The 20,398-nt window shown below is 37.0% G+C and overlaps 2 protein-coding genes and 1 long non-coding RNA gene across 4 annotated transcripts in view; 2 read left to right on the forward strand and 1 right to left on the reverse strand.

Moving 5' to 3' along the window:
• The window catches only part of LOC113517328 (serine/threonine-protein kinase 17A), a 223,888-nt gene that overhangs the window by 193,138 nt on the left and 10,352 nt on the right, over positions 1-20,398 (forward strand). The window lies entirely within an intron of this gene.
• LOC128202188 (uncharacterized) lies at positions 8,970-17,275 on the reverse strand. Its single transcript, XR_008253633.1, has 3 exons — positions 17,141-17,275; positions 10,293-10,507; positions 8,970-9,062 (listed from the first exon to the last, which is right to left on the reverse strand). It is a non-coding gene; the product is annotated as an uncharacterized LOC128202188 (long non-coding RNA).
• LOC128202184 (uncharacterized) lies at positions 11,042-12,593 on the forward strand. Its single transcript, XM_052901524.1, has one exon. It carries the CDS (start codon positions 11,079-11,081, stop codon positions 12,201-12,203), a length of 1,125 nt encoding a protein of 374 aa, XP_052757484.1. The 5' UTR covers positions 11,042-11,078; the 3' UTR covers positions 12,204-12,593.

Below are 20,398 nucleotides of genomic sequence, written 5' to 3' on the forward strand. Positions count from 1 at the left end.
CCAAATTGAAGGATACTTTTTTTTCCATATCTGAGAAAAGCACCTATATCAATAGACAATGAGACGATTTCACAAGTATTCCTGTTTTTACAATTAGTTTTTGAACCTTAAACTGGTAAAACAATAAATATACCACACCTACTATTAATAATAATATATAGATACTAAGACAAAGTAGAAACTGACATATTATTGAGTAGGAGTACTCAAGGTGATAAAAATGATCATTAAAATCAAGCATAAATACTTAACACTGGCTGTCTAAAGGCAATAATTACTTGCCAGATACAATCGGCGAACACTATCCGCTTAAGTAGTCGTTAGTATAAAATCGAACAATTAATGAACCATTCTAAAACTAAACCCTGCCTTTACTATAAATATATTATTTTAATATTCCGAGCGTCGTACTCCTAAATAACTATGTGGCCAGTCACTAAACGCATCCACATTCCTTCATTTGAAAGATTTGGGAAATGTCATCTTAATCTTATTGAAATAAGAGCTATAACAAGATATCCGCAATTAAGTGGTAAATAATGCAAATGCTAAAATCACAGTAATCGATCGGCAGAACGCGTTAGGCGATAATAATGCTCTTGATATGTGAATAGTTTCAATGGCTTCCAATGCAGCGCGTTGCACATTCCTACTGATCGTGTTACAACAGCGGCGACACGTGACACGTGCCAGGGAATTTGTCACCGGGACGGCTTTCACTTTCCTTATTAGAACAGAATGGAGATCCATCGGACCATCGGTCTATTCTCAAACGGTTCGACGAACTGACTGTTTATTCAACAAATCGTGCGGTGATTCTCGTCATCGCATTCTATTATCGCTATGAAGCTTAATGAGCTATAAATTCATTCGGTATTATGGAGTGGCCGCACCTCAAATTTAAATGAACGTTGACCGACCGCCCCGGCATCCCATTCATGTGAAGGCCGAGAAAAACAAACGAGAAATGCTACAAAACGCCGCCACCGTCGCCGCCGCCCGCGTGCCGCTAGTTTCCGTTATTCTAAATTTAAGATCACATAAAGCGTCCAGACGCCTGAGTGCATTGAACAGGAAATCGAAAGTAAACTCTGCTCCGAGGGGATTGGGAATAAAATTGTGGCGCAAATTACGTAAAATGAAAAAGAACACCGCGGGAGTCGTCATCGCAATGAACGCGATTTCATTCCAAATTACGGCGCTGTGATGATTCACAGTGCACCCGTGACTTCAGCGGTCTTTTGTGAGACTTACTACAGACACCACTACGGGATCTTGAAATTTTGCCAATGGAAGTTTAGCAAGCCGTGATTATCGTAAAATTCTACGGCGGTGCTGGCAGTGACCCATATTGGGACAGGTCACGGGCAAGGATCGACTACTAATAGACGGTATATATTAACGTGGGTCAACGTCTTGTTCATTTACAAACGCATCGCCGTTATTCCACGTCTAGGCGGAGATAAGCGGCTAATTTACGACCTCTTTGATGTGAAGCGGCGCGTACGGCGCGGTGGGCGGAATACGAGATGTCGCACCGCGAGCTATTGTCCATTTACAGTTAGTGCGTTGCGCTTTATACCGCCAACGAACACAGATAAAGAACAGCTAATGCGGATCTCATGTTGAGCAGCCAAGGACAACGCGGAAATCGTATGCGACTGATATACCACGTTTTGCTCCCTTGTTTTTGGTGCGCTTTTACGTATTTCTTACGAAATCCCTCGTGCAAGTATTTTCGCTGGAATTTAAAATGTCTGTATGTGCAATAGTGACTATCCCGCAGACTACTAACAACGCACTAATTCTGCATTGGCTGCTGCGCGGGCGCATCGTTATCGTAATATCCATTTCCGTCGATATCATTCACTGAGCCTCCCTCTCAGTCCGTCAATCCCGATGATTTATTACACCTCATTATCCATCTTTACTAGAGATACCTTCTACTGTAATCGAGATCTCAAACACTGATCTCTATAATTAACGCGAAACATATTATCTATGTAGTTGCAATAGCCAATTAGCGATCATTCCATCAATCATTGGCTGTCGACGATAATTTAACGTTTTTAAACAGTAATTGTGTATGACCTTGAGATATTCTCCTTCGTCATTTTTCATAACCAACGACGAACTATAAGGTGACATACAGTAGCTAGCCAGCAATTAGTTGCAAAGTACAGATCGCCAGAGGCGTAAATATTGACTTGTTGACAAAATATTAATTGATACGAGATTCGCTATCAACCTACAGACGACATTCACAAATGTAAATGATACACCAGAAATGGGCGGTATTTAATATCAGTACAAGTGATTTGTCCTTACTGATTATTTGTACTACTAGATTACAGAAATACTTAATGGAGAAGGTGAAAGCTTAGAAGTTGTTTATAAACTACCACAGTCTAGTTTAATGTTAACAGAGTATTTTATTCCATATGTTTCTTAAAAGAATGAGCTGATTCTTTGGAGCTCTATATGTGTAGGTGTGGGTGGTGTTTGTGACTTTGTATTGATATTCGATACCCTTGAATTTGAGAATACATATGTAGGTTTAAGTTTGGAGCTAATGACACAGCAACTAATAAATGTTACCTTTTACCTCTAGTTGTTTTATCAAGTGTAGTTTCGGCCGTAAGAGGAATAGTTGCAGTCATCAGCATTGACCACGTATGATGGCTATTCCAGTCTATCGGAGTACGAATACGAGTGTGATAAAAGTAACATTAAAACTTTTTTACTTACTAATGCCTTTACAAAAAATATAATAACTCCCATCTGTGGTAACACGATAACAATGGTTGCGCCTGCACACACAATAAACGCACGACCTTGCGCTCTTTCCGTCGTTAGTATTAACGTGCAACATCTGAGCGTTTTCTGAGACACGCAATGTATCGATACATCACTCACCTTAGGTTTCGTATTTCAATTGTTAATCAATTTAACGGAATCATGTCGGGGGTCGGTAGGGTCGCTCTTAACGACCACTTACATTACTTTCCGGTATCAGATCTCAACGCGACGGCTTAGGAGTTAGGAGACGAGTAGAAAGCGAGTCCTCCGCATATGGACGGTAGTGCGGATCGAAAGAAGGCGAGCTCTCGTGAGGTCAGCCGATACGAGATCGCAGCGCGCATTCCCCGCCCCTGGAAAGGTTATCGAGAGAAAGTAGCGAGCGGCACGACTCGCGCGCGCATCTCTTTGTGCGCGCACCGATTCAGTCGTCCACTAACGAGTGACCGCCGGTTTCGGGTAAATAAATAACGTGGGAGCGTTGATCGCAAACACGACGGCATTGTTGTTGTTCCCCTCGGTACTTTTCCGCCAACATTGTGCTAAGAGATCGATCTGTAAGTAGGCCGGCGGCCTTGAAACTGGCGCTTTCTTTCGAGGGACATTGTTCGCGGTGCGAAAGAACGTGGTTCGATGCTAACTTAATTAGCTCTTACGCTTAATTGACCACTATCTCCTTTGGTTTCCGTTTCTTTCTGGGTCGATGCTCGAAAGTTATGCTAGTGCGTTCTCGCATGTTATCTCAGGTATCGGAAACGGGATCTTAATAGCCGATGACAATAGTCCGATTTAACTCCATACCAGTTCTCGTTGTCTCCATGTAAATAGTGCACTGTACCTATTATATTGTTACAGGTATGTATACTTCGGAAGTAGCAATGTTTCACGTTCTTTATACATATGCTGTTTTCGCCTAGCATGAGGCTAGGCGACGCTCATCACTTCACGCACAAGTCTCCATAATAGTTGCGAAAGCGTATTTTGACAATGATGCTGCAAATCTTGGCGCTCCGTGCTATTGTTATTCACCTAGTGCACTTGACATAAATGCAAATAAAACCTGTTTTTTCAAGCGGTGTAGTTTGCGATTATGGGTGGCCGCGGTGCTTCAAAGCGGCCGAAGCGTAGGCGACACTATTAATAATGGTTCGTTTTGCTTCCACACCGGCGCCCGCGCATTGTTCATGATTCACTATAGGAATATTCTGTAATTCCTTCGTGTCTGTGATAACCTCTTATTTCTTTTATTAGATATAATGCCTATCTGTATAAGCTTGCATTTTCCAGAAGTATTCCTTGGTTCTATTAGTTTTTTTTTTTTCCTCTTTTATATTATTCGATTATCAGGGATTTTAAGCTTATTACCATCTCCAACATACTTTTTTAATGATTGAAAATGGAAAGGTAACCTCGACTGCACTATCCATATACGCTGGCGGGGCACTAGTGAGGGATGATATGATAGGTGAGGATGAAAACAGGTCAGTTAGTCGATCGTGATGAATAGACCTGGAATTCAGTACAATGGTATTCAGAGGGGACCACTTGAATGTCGACTTGTTATTGCCAGCAATGGGACCCTTAGTCTTCATTACTAACAATCCCTTTTCCCCCAATCCCGCATGTTTGTTCCGTCTATAAGATATGACAACCCTAATTGTAATCTGTAGACTATTATTCCATTGTTTATTGAATACCTATACCCAGTCATTTAATCAATTAGTGGCTGTTTCCGTTATTGACATTGTTCAAAATAGAAATACACTGAGATATTACTTAATAGGGTTGGCAGTTGACATATTTAAGATGTACTTATTTATTTGCCAACATTACTGTTTGATACATACACTGATAAACTAATTTTAAAACAAGAATATAACTTTTAAAGATAACTTGGTTGTAGGTACGAAATAAAGGACTTGTAAGTTTTAAACATAATCTAAAAGGGTGACCGATAAAAATTTGTAAGTTTATCTTTGTTGTTACGATTCAGTTTAATTTTCAATTAGACGCCGAACATGAAATATCTTAACGTAGGTTTCTATTATCTATGATTGAAATTAATTTATTAAATATATTATTAAACGTTTAAATAAGGTTACAATATAATATTTCTCTACAGGTTTTGAGATTTTCTTTTTATTCCAAGTATCTGTCGGCGCCAGCTGTGCGCACGCGCACACCCGGCAGGTGCTCTCGTCCCGTGCGCCGATTGCGCGATACCCTGTCCCCCGACGTCCCCTGCGCCCCCTCGCCCCCCGCGTCACTCGGCAGTGCTCTGCACCCGCTGCGGGAATTTTAATTAATCTAATTTGCATGTTTGCACCGCGACACGCCCGCAATAAAATTATTTTGTATTCAAACATGTATCCGCCGTGTACCCGCAATAGGAATTTTCTCAGCAGATTCTGGTCCTTTGGAATGCTGCAGTGTGCATAACGCAAATGATTCGACACTTATTATACGATTACATATCTGCACTGCAGGAAACCAATCCGGTGTTTTATGAAAGTGCTTTCAAAAGTAGCTGAGTTAACTAACTAGAGAAGTCAATAAATAAATATTTGCATAACTATTCTTTGTATCATTTATTGTCAATTAAGTACAGCACAATATTTTGCCATCATTGGACGTACATATATATTACTTACTAGTTCTATCCCGCGTCTCCACCCGCGTGAATCAGTACATAAAGTATCCTGTGTGCTAAGTTAGGATATAACCTGTCTGTGTGCCAAATTTCATTCAAATCTGTTTAGTAGTTTTTGCATGAAAGAGTAACAAATATCCATCCATCCATCGATCGTTACAAACTTTCGCTTTTATTATACTAACAGGGTTAGCTATAACCCGTGGCTTTGCTTGTGGTAATTAGTAAATAAAGTATCCTATCTTCAAAGTTAGGATATAATTAACCAGTCTGATACAACCGTGTGTCTTCTGGTTAGATCTAAGTTTTTTATGCAACTTAAAATAGCAATCAAGCTGACGGTCTACCTGATGGAAAGTGGTAACGGTCGCCTATAGAGATGAGTAGTACCATGGACATAACAGAGTATACTGTTTCGCCCATGATACCCACCATGCCTTGCCATTCCTGAGGACTCAGATGTTATTCCTCTGTACCCTGTAAATTCACTGCCATATCCCATCCTTCAAACCGAAACACAACTGCTTCACGGTAGAAACACAAATGGGACAAAGGTGCCCAAGCAAACGACTTTTGTACAAAGTCTCCCTCTGGTAAATAATTAGTAATTATTTGTAAACTTTAAAATTAATATACTACTTTTCTATAAGTTTGACTTCTTTAGCTTCAATGCATCGATCAATAGTCATACAGTTTATTAGCATTCATTCATTGGGATGGAAAAGGACAGGTCAATACGAAGACGAAATTGTTGGCACAGCACACAACTGAAAATTAATTTTCGTCCTTTCACCTAACCTCGTTATATCTAAACAAAGTTACATGACTTTGAATGTCACATTTAAAGTCATTTAGGTCAAAACAAACTCCTTCGTTCATATTGCACTAAGAGCAACCTAATTGGTCTCAACTCAGCAGATACTTATCTCGCATATTAATCCAATCAATAACTCGATTATGTAAAATTAATTACTGAATGAAGGGTAGGACGACTAATATGGTTAAAGATAAGGAAATCCGTTTGTGATATATTTACAGTATAAACACGTTTTTTCATCTGTGTGTCATGGCACGTGTTAATAAATTGTTTTTTTTTTATTTATTTATTATTTTCGAGGAAAGCTTATAGCTCTAATAGCTTAATAATTAACTATACATGACAATAATAAGCTAATTTAAAGCTACCACATAATTAACAAAATTTGAATTACTTACAACCTAGATAATTAATGAATGTAAAAACACAGGTTAAATGTCGTTAAAATTAATTAATTAATAATTTACGATGTATTTTCTTATATAACTGCTGCTACTATTAAATATATTTATTTCATTATCCCTACATACCTACTACATCAATGAAAGTGGTGAAATTGCATAAAATGATAATTAAAAGAACATAAAAATACACGTCACATTGTATTAATTGTGTTTTTAGTACACGTGTCCTCAATAACGGAGGCGTTGTCAAACAAATCTATAAATATATATTAAATGGGTTGTACGATAATTATCTCAATAAAACACGTCAGTATATCTCACTTGCGCGACCACGCCCCCGGCCGGCGCGGGCGCTTGCTCTAATAACTTCGACAAATAAATGTACTAGATTACACTTGTAATGTCGCTGCCTGTTTAATATATTATAGCTTGAGGACGAAAGATAGATATCAAATATGTTATATTACCAAAAATGTTAGTTTATGCTGGTGCTGCTTTCATCATACGACGACGGATAATCTTGGGCGTGCATTTTTGTTCATTTGGAAATATCATTGAATTTAGAACGCAAAGAAGATTCAATTGATATGGTACCAAGACGGAAGTAAACCTTATCGATTAAGGTGATAGATGGCGCTGGAATAGACATTTTTCTTGATTATTTTGGAATTAAAGATAATATAAAATAAAATTTCTAAATTAGTGAGTGCTTTTTATTATTAGTTATGAATGTGAAGTAACAGATAATATGTAATCTTTTCTAAAATAAATTATATAATTCACTATTGAAATGGTTGTTGTTAGTATGTGTTTTGTTTTTACAAAAATGTACAATACAAGAGGATAAAGACAAAAATTGAAATAAATATACCAGTACAAAATGAAACAACTCGCCAATTTAGAAATTTTATTTTAAATTCTCCTTAATTACAAAATATAATCAACAATAACCACAAGTATTGATACTAGCGCCATCTAGTATTTCCTGTCTAATTTTATTCAGTGACCAACCACCTAAAAATCGTTTATGAAAATGGTATCAAAATTGGTGGCACATTCACGTAACAACCACAAAAAGAATCAGACGAACTTAAAGTCTCCTCCTTTTGGAAATCGCTTAAAATAATGCACATTGTACCAGCTTATTTATTTATTCGATGCAGTTGTTGTTTTGGTTGTTTTCCTTGGAAAATTCTGTCTCATCGATCGATCACTCACAATACGCCCCGATTATTATTGTGGGACATTGTAAATATTCATATTAATAGGGTCGATAAACATTGCATATTAATTAATTAATGATACGATATATTCCATGACGTTGGTGAGTCAGCTCTACTCAAACATCCCGGCTTGGGTTCGCGTGTATTTATTAGAAAATCGTCCTTTATTTACACTTTATTGCACTATTTGAAGAATAATACAAATTATATATGACTTATTAAGTATGGCGGTTTTATAGATAAAACAGTAATTTATCGATGAGCTATTTACCGTGGCTTATCTACTCCTATTCGCATGGTATTTTAAAAAAAAATATTCTTAGAAGATACTATGTCTCAAAAGGATTTGTAGTTAAAATTTCAATTTTCTAGCTTTTACAATTATTTTATTTAGTTAGTAATTCGATTTGTGTTTTTTCCAATGCTATGTCGTGAACCGATGCCATCTATCGGCGTATTATTTTTGTTAACAGTGGTGGCAAACAAACATCACCGACTGAATACTATGCAGTTACGGTAATCTACAATCTCTCACGTGTGTCTTATTTCTATTATTGAATTAAGTGTTGTGATTGTATCCGGTAAATAAAACTATACACGTGTCCCCTATTTTCATATATTAACGCTGCTGAAAGGAAAGCCGGAAAAAATATGAAATTGTTTAAATTCTCCACAATGAAACCATTGTATAAGGCTTCATATATATCATATATAACTTTCAATCGATTTCAAGGAAAAAGTAGGAGGTTCTCATTTAGGTTGTATTTTTTTTTCTTAGAACCTTCTTTAAGAAAAAAGATTGATATACTATTACATTGGTTCTATAGAAATTTTATCAAAATTGGTTTAATAGTTTTCATCAAAATAATTGATTATGCCATCACTAAAGTCAGTGTGTGTGTGTTTTTTTTTGTGGAAGATAATCTGCTTGTAATTGAATTTGATTTAATATAATAAATATCTTTATATATATATATTGAAAAGAGTGCGAAGTTGAGCAATTCTGGCGTATCTGTCATCGTTGCTGTTCCTCTCTGCGCACGCGCTGATCGTAAAGATAACATTGTTGATAACGTCTCTGGTGATGTATTTCTGCGCGTCCCATCCATTTACGTTGTGTAAACGCACGAAATCTGATCTTGGCCAATACAGATCCACGATTACGGCTACTGGGCAATAAAACAAAACAAATTAAACAAAAGAACAATCAACATTTATTGCTTTATCTTTTGTCGAAACAATAAATTTATACTAGCGCCTTTCGTGCGAAGACATTCCCTAAACCAATTGTATAGTAAATTGCGTTAAATTTAAATGACTTATTCACGATTTAAATTTGAATACAAGCTGCAGTCACCCCACTCGAGGGGTACTCATTGCTCTCGTTAATGGTTGCAACAGTCAGTCGGCTGACCCCGCTTACCGGGGCCCGTTTGCATGTAGGCACAACGCAGGGAGCTGTAATAAACCTTTCTATAAATCGAACGAACGCGAGGGAACGACAACAGTAGTAAAGTTTTACAACTTCCGTCCCTCGGCCGCAGACCCGCCGTTTGAGTTTCTTACATTATTCGCGAGGTCACTGCTCGTAGACAAGGGACGATTGTCGGGCTATAGTTTTGCTCTAACAAACAACTACTTGCTTCAACTATAGTTAAATGAACATTTTTTTTTTAATGCAACTAAGAATGGCAAACAAGCTGACGGCTCACCTGATGGAAAGTGGTAATCGTCGCCTATAGACATGAACAGAGTATACTATTTCGCCCATAATACTCCCCATGCGTTGCCATTCCTAAGGACTCAGATGTTATTCCTCTGTACTGTGTAAATTCACTACCATATCCCACCCTTCAAGCCAAAACATAGCCAACCAAACACAACTGCTTCACGATAGAAACACGAATAGAACCTTACAGTCTAAATGGTCGCGTACAACGCGGTTTCAGAGATGTTTTCTCCCACGAACACTCAGGTTATGGAATGAGCTCCCTGCCGAGGTTTTCCCAAGAGACAGCATGGGGTTCTTCAAAAGGGGGATAAAAAGGTTTCTTCAGGGTCGGCAACGCGCGCGTAATACCTCTGGTATTGCAGGCGTTCATAGGCTACGGTAACCGCTTACCATCAGGTGGGCCGTATGCTTGTTTGCCACCTCAGTGGTATAAAAAAAAAGAGGTGCTCATGCAAACGACTTTTGTGCAAAGTTTCTCTCTGGTATACATACAAATAAATACATACATACATACATCTGTATTCTAGCTAGTTCAAATAAGCATGATATCTACGGGGTGAAATCGAAGTCATTGAACTTAAGAGGGAGTGTTCTAGCAGTGAAATTTAACACTTCAATGAAACATGAATCTAAAAACAACAAAAAGTTTTAAACCTGGCATACTAACTTGACAGATGGACGCGCCGAGTGGTTGCGTGAAATCAATCGCAAACTCCCAACTAAATCGGGCGCTCACATACCGTTCTGTTTCTAACATAGTTCTGCGATACCATGGAGAGGTGCCTGCCCATAATCGCTGCCTGCTCATGCCATTTTTGTCCAGACGCCGGCGCCGCAAGGGCATAGTATTTATAGCGTAAACACGCGATCCACCGTGCAAACCTAAAACTTTTATGACATGAGTCACATTTATTACAGTACGGTCGCATTCCGTGCATTAAACGCTTTAATATAGTTAGTTATGCTTTATCTTTATCTCGAGGTGCGATTAAGAAATAGTCAGGGTAGTCCGAGCTGTCAAAGGGATTGGACATGTTTTGAACGTCTTAACAGTTTTTTTAAATAATAAATAAATATACCTAGAGTGCAGTAAATAAGATATATATTAATTTGTTACTCGATTATATTGCTTCAAATTAGTGTAAATAGTACGACTATATACGTAGTAGTTCAAGTGTAAAGTGAGTGGAATAAGTATACAAGTCATAGACCGCAACTACCTACCTACACAGTTAATCATTATACGTATTTTATGTTCACAATTTCAAAAGTTTATTAATTGTTGAAAGTGTAAACAACCTATCGCGACAGTTTGTCATCACACAACGCGAAATATTGTGCAGCTTTCTATTTTGTGAACGTACTTCTATCAATATCGGAGTTTGTTCGGCCTCTTCTGATTGCTTAACCGCATTTTCTAGCATTATAGCTTCGGCACCAATTTACTGTCGGGATGTCTTCTGGAGTGATGCGATGTGCTGGATGTTTTAAGAAAATCGAGAATAATCTGTTTTTGAGCTGCAGCATCTGTAAACAAGCTTACGATCTCCATTGTGCTGATGTGGCCGAGAAATCATTCTGCAATGCCATGTCACACGAGCATCGTGCCGCATGGAAGTGCCCCTTATGTGTCAGTAAACAGCCTAAAACTGACAATACTGATACGCCAGTTCGTACTGTGACTCAAGGGGTTATGACTCGTAGAGGAGCTGCCGCAGTCAGTCCAGTGGATCAGCTCAACATGTCTATCGTGTCGGATGCCCCTATGCGCGGGGATTTGGATGATATAACGGACACACAGATGCTGGCGCTCGAGATACGTCGTTTCAGAGAAGAGTTGTCTGCATCACGAATCCAAATGCAATTACTCAATGAGAATATGGCTAAGTTGTCGACAGGGCTGGATAATTGCAATGCCCGCGTTGATCGACTGTCTATTCGTGTTGACAATTTAGAACGTCAGATCTGCGAGGGTAGCTCGAGTGCTACACCATGTGAGGATACGCTGATGAAGGCTATTGAGCAGCTTAAAGCAGAACTAAATGATCGGGACCAGGAACTCCTTCTCAATGACATTGAAATATCTGGTGTCCCGGAGCAGAAAGGTGAAAATGTGACACATGTTACACTAACGCTGGCAACTAAATTAGGAATTAAACTGTCTGAGGAGGATGTGGTTAGTGCATCACGAGTGGGGTCGGTGCTGAGGACCTCTGATGGACCCACACACCAACTACGGCCCCGGCTTATCGTGGTTCGGTTGGCCAGGCGTACTCTGCGTGATCAGTTCCTTCACGAAGCCCGTATACGCCGCGGTGCCACCACCGGGGACGCTGGCCTTCCTGGCCCATCTTGTAGATTCTATGTAAATGAGAGACTTACTAGAATTAACCGTTATGTGTTTCATCAGGCCCGTGATGTCGCTAAGCGGTGTGGTTGGAGGTTTGTTTGGACTAGAAACGGTAAAATTTTTGTGCGTCATAATAATGAAAATGGTACTGTTCGTCACCGTATCGGCTCAGTACTTGATCTTGTGAGGGTTTTTGGACAGGACAATGTTAGTTCAATTAAAATCTAGTAATAATACAATTATTGGTCATTTTAGCATTGAATTATTGTATAGCTACTTGTTCTGTGCGGTGGCGGAGGGGGTTAATATTAATATTTTCAGGCCATTTATTTGTATTATTGACTGCCACATATTTATAAATTTACAAATTTTGATATTAAGTTTTTATGATTTTTATTACACAGTCATAACAGGCCCTAATAAACAAATTATATGTACTTATTATAATTATGAATTCAATCGCTTTAATCTACTTAGTACTATTATTGTAGTAGCTAATATTTTACCTCATTATATACGCCGACTGTATAAATGCACCGTGAAATGCTACATGCTCGTAATCATTATCTTACTAATATTTTATTCGCCAATTTCTTACAAAGTTATAATAACATGTTTTAAAATATGCTTGCTTATAAATCAATGCTTCTGTTATACTTGTGAATTGTTTAATTTACTACCTCTTAGAGCTGTTACAATAGACGAAATAAATATCTACATATGTGTGATGCAGCTATTTAAATACACTATATGTCGGCACATTATATTCTTTTTGATAATTATATTTACGACTATTTACTTTAATCTCATAAAAAGGAAATTTAAGAGAGGATATGGATATTTTTTTATTTTTTATTTACCGATTGATCTGTTATTATTTATTATTATTTGTTATCAGAATGTGTGTTATGCCAATTATGTCACAAACATGTATATATATCAAAAACCATCATGTTATTTGTTAATCTATTATTTCTTATATATTTGTGACAATACTATATATGTAATCCTGACAAAAATCTTACTTTTATCGTTTTTTACTTCTTACAAATATACCGCAATAATGTATACTGTAACAGCAATGCAAAATTATAGGGAAGGAAACCATCACAGTACAATGTTGCTCCTGATGTATCGTGCGCTCTCGTTTGTATTACCTGATATTATATTCCACACTAACTTTTTACTATGCTTAAATGTAACAGCAAGCACACATGTATTACTGTCACTCGTCGAATGGCATCCCTAACAGTCACTTACCTACTATGTGAGTATTTATTTATTTACATATATTTACAGAAATACCCACATATCAGCAAATTAATCATTATATTATTTATACTCAAATACCCTTATTTTATTTATGTATTTATCTTTTTGTACCGTACTCGGCCTAATCCCTAATAATAAATACCTCAAATTAGGTCTTTACAATGCCGGCTCGTTAAATACAGGTCATGATAATTTCCAAGTGGCTATGACACAGTATAATGCTGACATAGTCGCAATAAATGAAACTTGGCTGCGACCGGGCCAGGAGGGATGCGCACCCGCTGTACCTAATTACCGACTGCTTAGTACTCCTCGCCCTACGAGAATGCGTGGCGGCCGAGGAGGAGGTGTAGCATTTTACGTCAAGCGTGAACTCCGTGTACGTATTCTTAAGCATCCGGAAGCAGATATTGAACAAATGTGGCTATCTATGTGCGTTAATGGATATAAAATTCTTATAGGAACCGCTTACAGACCACAATGGGTCAATTTAGATATCTTTTTGGATTCCTTGACGGAGTCAATTTCGTGTTTCTCCAACCATGATTATGTCGTATTGCTAGGTGACTTTAATGTTAATATGTTGGACACATTGTACTGTAATACTTCAAAAATAATTCAGTTTCTGCATTACACTGATCTTAAGCAAGTAGTTAATGAACCTACCCATTTTTCAACAGAAACAGAAACTCTAATAGATTTAGTATGTACAAATGCCGTAGTCCGTGAAGTCTCTGTTAATACCATACAAGACTCACTTGGACATGCTATGATTAACGTGGTACTCTCCTTGAAAAAAACAAAATCCTCACCCAGAGTTATTACTTATAGACCCATAAAGAATATTGATTTTGACAACTTTAATCGCGATTTAAATTCTATTGATTGGGAAGGTATTGGCGAGCTTCCGTCTGTCGATGCTATGGTTGATAGATTTAATACAACGATTAAATCATTGTATGATAAATATGCTCCAGTTAAAACACGAGTCATTAAGGATAATAAGTCTTTGCCATGGGTTACTGACAACTGTAGGCGGATGATGGATTTACGTAATGCTGCATACGATAAATATAGACGGTCAGGTTCAGAGGTCCATAAAAGTTATTACCTAGTTTTGAAGAAGTTAGTGAAGAGTAGTATAGCTAATGAAAAGAAAGCATATTTTAATTATTATCTAAATTCTCAAATTGACAATAGTAAGAGTTTCTGGAAAGCTCTTAAAAATAAAATATTAGTTGATCCCGGCAAGAGTGATTCTCTCCTTCGTCTTTTGATAATCCTGATGCAATTAACTCTCATTTTCTTAATATTCCTAATATACGCACTGTCCCTAATTCTGTTATAGACTTTTTTAAAAATCATCAGTTCTCAAATAATAATAAATCTTTTAGGTTGCAACCTGTACACGAAAGCGAAGTTGCTACTTATATAACATCTTTAAAGTCAAATTCGCTTGGGTCAGACGCCATTAATAGAGATATGATACTGCTTACTCTTCCTCGAACACTAAAAATTATTACAGCCATTATTAATAAGTCCATCCTCAATAATGCCGTCCCCCAACAATGGAAAGAAGCGTTGGTTACCCCATTGCCCAAAGTTACTGAACCAACTGAATTTAAAGATCTCAGGCCTATAAGTATCTTGCCTTTTTTATCGAAAATCTTGGAGAAGGTCGTACATAAACAGTTAGTGAAATATGTGGAATCGAACAACATTCTACCAGAATTTCAGTCAGGGTTTCGTAAGGGGCGGGGTACAGTAACAGCACTACTAGATGTTACTGACAATATATTATCTGCAGAGGATAATGGTTGTGGTACTATCTTGGCGCTATTGATTTTCGCTTTTACTCTCTAAGTTGTCTTATTACGGTGTAGATCCTCTTTCGATTGGATGGTTCGAAAGCTATTTAAAAGGTAGACGTCAATCAGTTAAACTTGTTAAAGCCAATGGACATTACTTAATTTCTGAATCTAAATTGGTTGATTGTGGTGTCCCTCAGGGCTCTATCCTGGGGCCGTTACTGTTTTCATTATATTGTACTGATCTTGTTAATGTGATAAAGTACTGTAGATATCACTGTTATGCTGATGACGTTCAGTTATATATATCTGAATCACCTGAAAATATTCCGTATGCCGTGTCAATGATAAATGAAGATATGGATAAAATCGCAGAGTGGTCAAGCAAAAACTCCTTAGTACTTAATCCAGATAAATCAAAATGGATGATTTTAGGAACCAAGAAACAAGTGGTTAATATCTTAAACAATAATCCATCTTTATGTATCTTGGGCAGGAATATAGAACGCGTGAAGGAAGCTAAAAATTTAGGTGTTATATTTGATGAACAATTAAGGTTCGAAAGCCATATTTCGAATGTGGTTAAGAATTGTTTCTATCGTCTAAAAATTTTATACAGAATTCGCCATTTGTTATCGGTTAAAGTTCGCATCACTTTATGCGAGTCCTTAGTTTTATCTAGATTCAATTATGGTGACCTAGTGTACGGCCCTCGTTTACTTCGTAAAACGCAGCGGCTGATACAAAAAGTTCAAAACGCCTGTTGTAGGTTTTCTTTCAACATTTCTCCTCGTAGTCACATTTCACCCTACTTGAATATGGCGTCTATGCTTAATATGGAATCCCGGCGACAATTACATTTAGCTACTTTGTTATTTGGTGTAATGAAATTTAAAAATCCGGAATATCTTCACAGTAAGTTGAAGTTCTCCACTTTTTATGATAGGTATTATTCTAGATCAGTGCGACCACCACTGTCACTTCAATGTCATAAAACTGTGGCATTTACCGGCAGCTTTCGCTATCAGGCCACGAAATGTTGGAATAATATCCCACCGCCCCTCAGAATAATGACATCTTTACATACGTTTAGGAAAAATATTAAAGAAATGCTATTAGAAAAACAAAAATCGGTGGCGGAAGCTGTCTCCCTTTGTACAGTACATTTTTATTCTTCTCCGTCGTAGTACTTAATACACCAATATATGCATACTCATATACACATATGTATTATTTATTTGCGTTTATCTTTTTAGTATATTATAAGGATTTAATTATTATTATGATTATATGTAAGTCTATTTTATTTATATTGTTTATACTGTGTTTAAATTGATTCTTACCCATTTTTTCTCTCATATTTTAGTCTTATTACTTTTCTGTCACACCTTTAACAGACACAATTTAATTCTCTCCATCCTTGGGTTGTCTGGGAGGGATCGCTGTCTGGCGATGGGCATGCCTGCTGTTGCCTCTTTAATATGCTTTTATGTAACTAGTTGTATTTGTATAATTTAGGTATTCATTTTGTTTTGAGTGCTTGAAACTGATAGAAATTAACTTCTGACTACCCTTCTTCTAAATAGCGAGTATAACGAACGCACAATCTATATTTCTTTCTTTTTTATTATTTTTTTTTAGTGGTATTTCGCGGCTCACTTTTGGCCACAACAGAATATCAGTGTTTTGCTCTTTTTAGGGCAAAGCAAAAAGCTGAGTTGTGGCCATTTTGCATTACTGTGGCACACGCATGAAGAAAAAAAAATTTATTATGCATTCTGATTTTGTTTTTGGTTTTTTTTTTTTTTTAATCTTTTGTACATGTATCTTTTTATCTTTTTTCACATTGCTTTTGTGTCTTTTGTTTGTGTGCTGTAAGTTATGCAAATAAAAATAAAGAAAAAAAAAAAAAAATACCGCCGAGTTGATGGATGGCGTGAGATGCGCATCCTGTTACCAAGAGCGTGATCGATCGATAGCGTTGATAGCGATCGGCCGGGCGGGCGACGACGAGGCGACGCGGCCAGTGGCCGGCGGACTAGGCTCTGACGGGGTACTCTTGTGTAACAACTTATGAATAATTACCAGCGCGGCGTGACGGACGCGCGCTTGATTCACTGCCAAGGACGCCTTTTCGCTTTTAGTCGGTCATCGATCTGTTACGCAACTGGTTCCACGGCGATGGTGTTTCGCTCTCGGCCCCGTTGCGCCAGCGCGATGCAACAGGCGACTCGCTCCGTGAGAAGTGCACGCCACTAATGACGCGTTGCACAACGCTGCACCCGCCCACAAATCGCTTTATTATGCAGAAAGTGAGTCGGAACAAATGGAAGCACCGGCGGTGCACCCAACTGCATCTATTAGGGCCTCAGCATATGCAGAAAGTGAACGCTACTATGAAAGCATTTGTTGATTGCGATTTATTATCAGCATGTGATCAAATGATGTTGGGATTTGTCCAACCGTTTCTTACAGTTGTAAGAATTTAAAAATGTAAGAATTGCTATTGCCTACAGACATGATATTATAACGCCCATGTTATCCCCATACGTTGGCATCTCTCTGAGTACTAAGATGATTTGTCAAAAAAGAGACGTAACATGTTTGTTATCGAATATGATTGATCAATTCAGTAATTGTCTCTATCTTTTAAACTGAAATACGCATTGCTGGCAGAAATGAGAAAAACTGTAGTTCTTACGCAAGCCACTACTTAATAGACTTAAGAGCTAAACAAATTTGTCATGAGCTTGTCTTGCAATCATGATAATATAACGTTGTCATACCATCTTAAACGAACCGTCCGCAATCGTCATATGAAAAAATTACTATTTTATGAACCCAACGTCCGCAGCTCCGCACATTCATAAAACTGGACAGATGCAATAAATTTTTGTTGAGAGAAGTTTATGTAGGAGATAGGGGGCGATAACTTGCGCAATTAAAGATATTGCACGTCGGCCGTTCGATTATGACATACTAATAGCATATTATTCAATATATAATTGAGATTGTTGTATCCTATCTGATAAGATAATTGAATCTGTATCGCGTATTGCAGAAACACTTCCTTCGATTCTTCTATTGAGATGAAATCTTTGGAAGTTCCTGAATAGTTTTTAAATGTGAAACATTTAAAAACTATTCAGTGATTCAATCTGAGTGTTCATGATTTAGTAACTCTTCTGGTTCTTATTATTCTCAGCAGACTAGGACCATACAGGTCTTGAAACCGGGTTACCATATCCTAGTTAGTTGACCAATTGATAAAATTGTTGGCACTTGTTGTTATTGAACGAAATAAGTTGATTGCTCCGACTTTTACATTGAATATATTAATGAAGCAATCAGACAGTGTTACATTTCAAATTAATTTACAATTTATAAGCTGTATAAGATAGTTCGATATATTGCTACACTTTTGGGTAATCATCTGTGTCGGATACCAGCGCTTTATTCAAAGATTAAACTTTATATTTCGAACATAATGTTTCTAGTATTTAGCCTTAACTGTTGCAAACTAAATATGTGACATGGCCTATGACATCTTTTGCGAAATATATCTGACCTCTTGATATTGCAATAAGCAAGTTATGCTCGATCGCAATATGCGTTTCTCACCTCAATAATACCCTAGTATTATCTATATCCTGTTATGCTTCGATCATAAATAAACCTGTATATAGAATTGAATTTATAATGCTATTATGTCATTCATAAATTCCTCGATCGTTGAGGTATTTAGTTGAAAGAGGTTTGATGGATGGCAACTTAGGTTAGAAATGAATAAATACACCTGTAATTTTCGTGTCGATTTATCTAATGGAAATAAAAAAACTGATGTTTCATTTGCATATATTTATAACAGCATTAAAATCATAAGATACTTCCAAAGACCTTAACAACAGTAACGTTTTTCATGTCTTTATTTGCTCCAGTCCAATGTACCATCTTTAATTTGTTCTTCGCCATCGGTTATAATTTTTTTTTTCTTCGTACTATGATAATCTCATTTTTATTTTGTTTTATTTGTTGTTCTTTTGGTACATATTCGGTTTTATTAACATTGTTTTTCATAATTTTTCAGTTTCTATGAGATCGCTTTTTTGGACTGTTATTATTAATTTTATATTGTACACAACATAATGACTATGCCTATCTTTTTTTATTTTTTAAAAACTCAATAAACAAATATTAGTATTATTTTTTTAAACTTTATAAAAATTCTCCTCTCCCCTCATAAGGAGAGGAGATGGCAATTAACCCCCGGCAGAAGCACAGTCGGCCGAGGTTCAGGGCCCCAGGGAGAGAAACCGGCGTTATTATTATTATTATATTGTTTTAAGGGCCATTCCATTTTTCTTTCTTTAGTACACCGCATATGACGTCACAATTGATTGGACTCAGCCGGAGTTATGGGTTGCGTTTCGTTGTGCAAAATAAATCTATTCCGTTTTCAACATATTTATCGACCGTGTCAAATAAATCCGGGTGAAAGGTGATCGTATCATACGCAATGCAATAATGGTGCTAGACTCAATTAAATGTGCTCCCATTGTAATCGCCGCTTAGTTTCAGCGTTGTTACTATTACGTAGGCCAATTGTTTCGACACCTAATATCGTGATCTAGGTTTGAATTTATAAAGAATGTTTATTAATATTTTTCGCTATTCAACAATCAACGGGTACAGACTTTTATAATATATATCCTTGTCCATATTTTAAGATGTTCAATTTGCTATAGCATGTGTTTTGAGTTTTTGTTATTTTATTCCTATAAGAAATTAGATGAGTTTTAGTGGTAATTTAGCTTGAGAACTAGGAAAATTATGAGATTGTGTAGCTTTAAGCGTTCCGTAACCCAAAAGGAAAAAACGGAACCCTTACTCGCGTGTCTGTTATAGCTAATTTGCATCGAAACTACTGGATCGATTGAGTTAAATTTTGGTACACATGTGTTTTGTGAGTCTGTGATCTAAAGGTAGGACGATCGACGATGTGACGTAAATAATGAATTTTAAACATCTGTTTACATAAATCCTTCAAATTTTAGGGGATAAATTAGAAATAAAAAAAAAAAAAAACTATCAAACTAAGCCTTTTTTATAATTTTATGATAAATAATTTTGAACTTATTTAAGAAAATAGGCGAAAATTTACCATCCCCGTCCCGTATCTACGAAACTAGTGAACCTAAAATTTTAGAAAAATATAGAAAATAGGTCCACAAACAAATTTGGGTCAGATTTAAAATTTATTGGACGTTAATAATCAACGGACGGACCCTACGCCATTACTTTTTCTACGCGAGTTTAACTCGCTCTTGTCCGGCTTTTAATTTA

This window comes from Galleria mellonella, unplaced genomic scaffold (genome assembly GCF_026898425.1).
Source record: "Galleria mellonella isolate WM207_F2 unplaced genomic scaffold, CSIRO_AGI_GalMel_v1 utg78, whole genome shotgun sequence".
In the NCBI taxonomy this organism is placed as follows: domain Eukaryota; kingdom Metazoa; phylum Arthropoda; class Insecta; order Lepidoptera; family Pyralidae; genus Galleria; species Galleria mellonella.